Genomic DNA, 7,066 nt, shown 5'->3' with positions numbered 1-7,066 from the left:
CTTGCAGTCACTGAGGATGCTTTCAGCAAGATGAGAGCAGCTGGTTCTGGTTCCTTCGCCAACTTCCCATTTAGGTTATTACTAGAGCTGGTCAGGTCTTTAGAAGGAAGATTTTTTTGTCAGAAAATGCCCATTTCTTGAAATAGAAAGGGGTTTTTTTCATGGGAAAAGGGTGAGCTTTGATGAACTTTTTGACTTTACAAAAAGTTTCAAAATTGAAAAATGTACCAGTCCGGTTCTCCAGTTCAAAATGACTCCTGGCTTAGACATTTAAGCTAGCTAGTGTTAAAAGAAAATTTGAAAATTTAACAAAATTGTATATGGTCAAATTTGAAAGGAAACATTTCAAAATTATTAAAAAAAACAATTCCTTTCACCCAAACCCAGAATGATTTTTGGTTCCAGGAAAAAATTTGAGATTTTGATTATTTCATCCTAGTTCATGACAGGAAAAGTTTTCTATATCTTGAAAATTTGTGTGGGGTGGGAAATCTATCTTCTGCCCCGCCCTGGTAATCACATGAGTGTAAAATGTAGCTCTAGTTGGCTACATTGTTCCTTTTTACCTCCTGCCCTAAGGCTCTGCAGTGCTGCTGTGGGGCTGTCAGACAGCTGCCCTGCTCCACCCCCACAGTGGATGAAGATTTTTCTATACACAGAATAAGGGCTCAATCCTGCATGGTGCTGAGGCACCTGCTGTGATGAACAGGGCAGACACAACACTGCATAGTCAATAGGAGTGGGGTGTGCTCAGCTGTTTTTAGGATCAGCTCCTAAGTTCAGTTCCTTTAAGCAATTTACATTGTAGGGCAGCGTGTTGGGATCCCTCGAGCAGTAAACAGGGCATTGTGCTGTTGTCATTAGTGTCACTTGGAGGTTTATTACAGGCACATTCTTTTATAAGGGACTTTGATGGCAGACGTGCTCAAATACTGTTATGATTTCTATGGTCTTATCTGTCTTACTACTGACAACATTCAATCCCTTAACACTGAGCCTCGGGACCTGATTCTCATTTGCACTAAGTCCTTTTCCACCATGGTAACACACAGGGGCTTGGAAGTGGGTGTGAGTGTAATTTCTGCCCCTCTGAACTTCTCTTTACACTGATGCAAAGGAAAAGCCGTGTCACCGTGAGTAATGCCCTTGGGCTAGAAAACAGGCAGAATCTTGGCCAGTCCAGTCGCCTTCATCAGGCCAAACTCCTGCTTCCACTTAACATTGCCTGAGTCAGAGACTGCGGGATTTAGCCCAGGTCGCTCCCCAAGCATGAGAGGGAGGAAGGCAGGGTAGGGAAATGGAAGGAAGAAGGATGATGGTCCCCAGCATTAGAGAACTGCCTGGAAGGGGTTTGTGACAGATCGATCCCCACTTTGCCCGGGGAGCTGCAGCCAGTCCGTGCAGCCTCAGAAAATGGTGTGCAGTCTACAGAATCTGGTCTTTTTTGAGCCAATTGCTCTATTCACTAGCCCATGTTGCCCTCTATTGTCAATTGTTTCAGAAGAGTCACTGATAAATGCATTTTACTTCTCTCTCCCTACTTTGTGCAGCCAGAGGCAGCTTTCTAACCAGCCCCTTTCAGTTTGTTTTTAGCCAGTTTATTGCTAGATCCAAGCAGAGGCCCTTAACTTCTATTGACTTCAGTGGGAATGAGGCCCCTCACCCACTTACCCATGTACGACAATCCCGCTAGGCACCTCTCTGAATTTATAGGCACTGAAATACTTTTAACAATCTTGGACTCTTGAAAATTGCATCCCAGGTTGTCTAATTTCTCAAATGTCAGAGCTTTGAGTGTGATGATTTAAGGTACAATTAACGTCCTCCAAGACACGATGCCAAACGATCATTACATGTCTGTGTTGTACCAGCATGAAATATAATGCATTAAACCAAACATGGAAGGCTGGGGAGAGAGTTGCATTGGGATTGTCAGAAGAACTTAATGATTTAGGAGCATTTTCCTTTGAAAGTCAAAGGGACTTGTGCTCTGAAGTCATGTGGATTTGTTTATATAGATCATCCATATTCTGATTGTTTGAATTTATTCTCAATCATTATATACACTCCTGTGCCATTGGAATGCAGAGAAATTCTACAAGAAATGCTGCATCCCCTGTAGATTCTTTAACTCACAAATCTAGTCTCTATCACCACAGCACATCCTCCTGGGAGGCGTTCCTCACTGGACATAACCGAGACACTGTACCCAGTCACTGCAGCACTGCACTGGGCATCAGCCTTTGGACCAGTGTGTCAGGATTTTGTTCTACTTTTTTTATTAAAATGATCTGTGCTGAGTATCTGCTCTTATCTTCCTTAGGTAAAACGTCTGCACTAAGCTTTGGATTTGAGAAAACAGCCTCCTCAGCAGGACATCAGTGTTGAATATCTGTGATATGTTTGGAAACTTTTGCTGGATTTTAAGTGCATTTCCATTCACTTGTACAAAGTTATAGCAGGGGGTTTTTAGCATTTAGGCTGCAGAGCATAGATGTCATCAGATTAAATAATTTCTATTCGTGAGCTACCCAGTCCATCTGGGGCAGTTGGAGACCTGATGGAAACTGACTATAACGATATTTTATTTCTCCAGTGCTAGGAGTGCAGTTATTTCTGCACCAGACTCAGCGGATCCAGTTTGTTGAAGTTAATGACTCCGCAAAGATCCACTGTTCTTCCACGGAAAACCTGGAAGGAGGAAGTAGCATGTTTTGGTATTTGAGAAAAGAAGGCGAGAAACCCACCTGCATTAAGCGCTGTTTGGATGATCAAAATGTAGGTAAATTTGTTTGCAAACACAAGACACACAGCTCGACGCTGGAAATCAGTAACGTCCAGAAGACTGAGTCTGGCATTTACTACTGTGCATATAGATACAGCAGCTTCCTGATCTTTGGGAATGGAACCACACTGATTGTTGGAGGTAAGGAACCACAGAACTTGTTTAAGGAGACTAATAATTGATTGACAAAGCATATTTCATGTTCCCATTAAAACGTAAGAAGATACGATATTTATTGATGAATGGTTCAAAGGAAAGCATGCTTTAAGCCAAACAGATCAGCTAAACATTAAATGCTATGGGTATAGAAGGGATATAATACACATACATTTTATAAGTAAATATGTTAAAACTTGAAAGTAAACTTTTGAAGTTTCTCAGTGACTGTTCAGGGCATCCAAGAGTGAAATATTTCTAACCTAAGAGCCATGACTGCATGAAACTATATGTTGAGGTAATGAAATGTTTATAAAATTTTTTAAATTGCACCCAATTTTCCACCTGACTAATGCAGATACATATTGCGCTACATCCTAGTTAGTGGTGGTGTGATGATTTACTATCTCCTTCAATAGATGTGTTTCTTTGAATTAATGTCTTAGTGACAGTGTTGTTGTAGCTGTGTTGGTCTCAGGATATTAGAGAGACAAGGTGGGTGAGGTAATATCTTTTATGGGACCAACTTCTGTGGCTGAGAGAGACAAGCTTTCGAGCTGACGCAGAGCTCTGAGTAAATTCCCAGACCTGAAGAAGAGCTCTGTGGGAGCTCAAAAGCCTGTCTCTCTAACCAGAGGAGTTGGTCCCATAAAAGATTTTACCTCACCCACCTTCTCTTAGTGAAAGATTGACATCTTTAATCAGACTGCAGCTCATCTGACTATCACACTGAATTCTCCACCTCCTTCTGCTCAGACAGTTATACCAACAGCAGCTGGGTGATGCTCCTGGTCCCATTTCCATGGGGCAGTCAAGTCACTGGGACAGCGAATCTGGCCTGTGTGATCCATGGAGTGTCCAGCCCAGTCCATGTTTCCTGGAGTGTTTCTGGGGAGCTGCAGGAACAGGGGCTGACACACTCATTGAAAGCAAAGGATGGATTTTTAACGCTTGTAAATCACATCAGCGTCCCCATGGACACCTGGACCAGTGGGAAGAATTTCACCTGTGAAGTCAAATTCAACTCTTCTGGCACCAGTGTGAAGAAAAGTACCAGGTATCTTACAGGTGAGTGATATGATATTTGAAACCAAGGGAGACTCAGTTGTAAAATACGTGTAAAATGGCCGCAATTAGAGCTACTTCTATGTAATTTTCCTTTTCAGAAAGCTGGAATATTTTATGTCTTATTTAAAATAGCCAGATTTGTGGAGAATTTGGGAAAGCTAAACTGAGACAGTAGAGGGCCAGCAAGACAATGTAGGTCTGATTTCTAGAGCAGCTTTCACCCAGACTGTACCTATAAAGCACTATAAAGAATTAAATAAGAACAACTACTGGGGAGAGGGGAATTAAAACCAAGGATTTAATGAAAAGGTGCAAAAAAGATTCTCTCACTCGACTGGTGTCAGCTTCTTCCACAGCCCATCCCAGCGGGTGTGTGCCACAGACAGTGCGCTACGCAGTGGCGATTTTCCTGGTGGTGTTGATGGTGTCTCTGAGCCTGGCCTGGAGTCACTGCTGTTCTAATCCAGGTAATCAGCACACAGTCCGTCCTGGGTGTGGAGACGTAGCAGCAGCCCTGTTAATAGTGGGGCTGATTTCTCAGAAAATGACAAAATTAGAAAACAGCTCTACCATCCCTTCTCTTTGTCCTGACTGACCATTTATTCCTTCCGGCACTCCCGTAACACGGCAGTTCCTCCACAGAGACGAGTGCTGTATTCAGCCAGGCTCTGAGCTTGGAACTGCTATTGTATCTGATGGCTGAACACCCTATTTCTATCATTTATCATTTGCATTATTGCACAGGGCAAACTTCTGCCTCAGATAAGCAGGTGAAACTCCCATGTGAATCTCTGGGCAAATTGAGTTGGGATGTGACCAGTGATGTAAATTACACAGCAGAGGCCTGGTTAGCCTCTCAGTTGTAAATGCACAACTCTCATTAAAGGGCAAGATAATCTAGGCCTGGGTATAAATTGGGTGAAAAAAAACTTTAATTTCCTCTATTGAGTCATTGACCGAGTCTTGAAAATGAGTGAATTTAGGATGCAGATGGTTCCAATGCCCTTGTAAGTCTGCTAAGCCTGGATTTGGCCTTTTCTGTCAGTTTTGGAAATTCAGCAAAAGCGCTAAAGCCACAGACTCAGAGGAGTTATCGGGTACATGAAAAACTGTCTCAATCCTAAACTCCCTTTTCAGCCAACTGCTGGACTTTGAAAACAAGATTCCCTTGATCGTTTCAGTGCTAATGGCATGCGCTGTTTGGATAGTGGAATTTTAAATAAAGCTTAACAGTCTGTTTGTAAATGTAACTGGGCGATTGGCCACAACATAGCCAAAAAAAGATGATTTTTTTCACACTACCTCCTAGCACTGGAATATCATTGGTCTGAGCCATTGGAAACTCACCTGTGACAATTAGTCTGGTCCCATTCCCAAAGTTGGGCTGTAGATACAGAAAGGCTGAGAGACCACAGTAAAAAACCCCTGAGTCGTCTCTTTGCACATTACTGATGATCGGAGAAAACCTGTTTGTTGCAGTGCTCACATTACTCGAATATTTTCCATCGGAAGGTGCAGACTCAAAACTCTGCAAACTTCCATCCTGTTGTTCCTTGTACCACATAATCCTTCCTTCTACTTTAGAAGAGTGACAGTCCAGCTGTGCAGTCTGTCTAGGGGACCGCCACACCTGTGCTGGGCTTTGCAGGATTTGTATCCCTTCTTCCGCGGCAGCCACTATACAGGGGAGGAAAGGAGTGTGTTAATACATTGAGCCCTGGACAAGGCTGGGCTTTTGCAATACACTATATAGAGCAGAGGATCCAAGAATAACCCATATTTGTTAAAGATTTATTTTAATTTTTCTCTATTTCTAGCCATTTGTTTTCTTAGGATTCATGTAGCCTGTGTGGGAGTTAATGCAATGTAACAACATCAGAGTTTAGAACCAAGGGCTACAGATTTCCTGTTTTCTTCCCTAATCACCGGGCTACACATTCCCACTCATGCGTACCCAGATCAGTGATTAAAACCCTAAGATTTTACTAAATTTTACATGGGGGAGGCATTTGTTATCATAGCCCTTTGTGTTTCAAATTCTCCTTTTGATTATTCTGCTTAAAAATACATCAGCCTGTGTTATACAACAGCATAGGGGAAAAAAGATTTTGCACTACATTCCAGGATATTATCCAGAAACAGAAACTCTTTTCAAGGTTAGTATGTGGAATCCAAGTTTCTTTAAAAACAGAATATTTCATCTCTTCTCTTAAGATTTCAGCTGACGAACTAAAAGATGTGACTCTCTCTCTGACCAGGTCAGTGTTAGCACTTCTTAGAATTGCAGAAGGTTCTTGGTCAGAAGATTATTTGTAGTACTGTAGAAAATAAGCATGAAATAAATCAGACTAAAATACTTACTGTGCAGATAGACTAAAGTATCCCAACTATCTGGTGGGACATCTTGTGCCTTTCTTCAGTAATGAACAGATGATGCTGTGAGACAGACAGACGTCTGCTAGCTAATGGATCTCTTGATGAAAGACTTTGTCACGTGGAGAGGAAAATGTTCTATTTCCTCTTGTAGATCTGTGGGGCAACATGCATGACAAAAGAAGAGGGTCAGGAGCTATTCATAGACCCATTCAAAACCTGCTCTGAGAACCAGTAGAGCAAACCTGGGGGGAAATATTCCTTTGCCTCTAAAATCTATTAGAGAAGAAATTCAAGATCAGACTGGATAAGAGCATGGTGTGTGTATAGTGCAATCTGCTGTGTTATAGTTGGATGCCATAACAAGACCCTCTTCTGACTGCTATTCAGGTGGAATATTATCTATGCTTCAGAGATGCATAAGGTCAGATGGGATTAGCATCAATAACACAGAGGTGTATGAAAACTGTTAAACTTGTGGTTTATCCTTTTAAATTTCAGGGAATTTTCCTGGCCCTGCTTGCTGCCTGTAGGGAAGTGTACAATCTAGCAGATGTCAGTCTGGAAAGAGCCAGCCTAGAAAAAGATGGATGAATTTTGCCTCGTTGCCTTAGGGAGCAGCCTGCTTCGTCTCTCTCTGGTTTTGGTTGCTGTGTGTTATGCTGGATTTTAAGAATAAAAGTA

General features: G+C 42.1%; 1 protein-coding gene across 3 annotated transcripts; it reads left to right on the top strand.

The window, feature by feature from the left end:
- The first annotated feature begins 2,186 nt into the window (after positions 1-2,186).
- On the top strand, positions 2,187-7,066 carry LOC127037736 (immunoglobulin alpha-2 heavy chain-like). Of its 3 annotated transcripts, none has more exons than XM_050929740.1 (5): positions 2,187-2,323; positions 2,597-2,926; positions 3,698-4,009; positions 4,354-4,476; positions 6,884-7,066. In XM_050929740.1, the coding sequence occupies exons 1-5, from the start codon at positions 2,287-2,289 to the stop codon at positions 6,913-6,915; spliced, it is 834 nt and encodes a 277-aa protein (XP_050785697.1). In that variant the 5' UTR covers positions 2,187-2,286; the 3' UTR covers positions 6,916-7,066. The 3 variants fall into 3 exon arrangements, with proteins under 3 accessions (XP_050785697.1, XP_050785696.1, XP_050785698.1); XM_050929739.1 differs by lacking the exon at positions 6,884-7,066 and adding an exon at positions 6,537-6,866 and having other exon boundaries at positions 4,366-4,476; XM_050929741.1 differs by lacking the exon at positions 4,354-4,476.

Source organism: Gopherus flavomarginatus, chromosome 20 (genome assembly GCF_025201925.1).
Source record: "Gopherus flavomarginatus isolate rGopFla2 chromosome 20, rGopFla2.mat.asm, whole genome shotgun sequence".
In the NCBI taxonomy this organism is placed as follows: Eukaryota; Metazoa; Chordata; order Testudines; family Testudinidae; genus Gopherus; species Gopherus flavomarginatus.
This window is presented reverse-complemented; position numbering and strand designations above follow the sequence as displayed.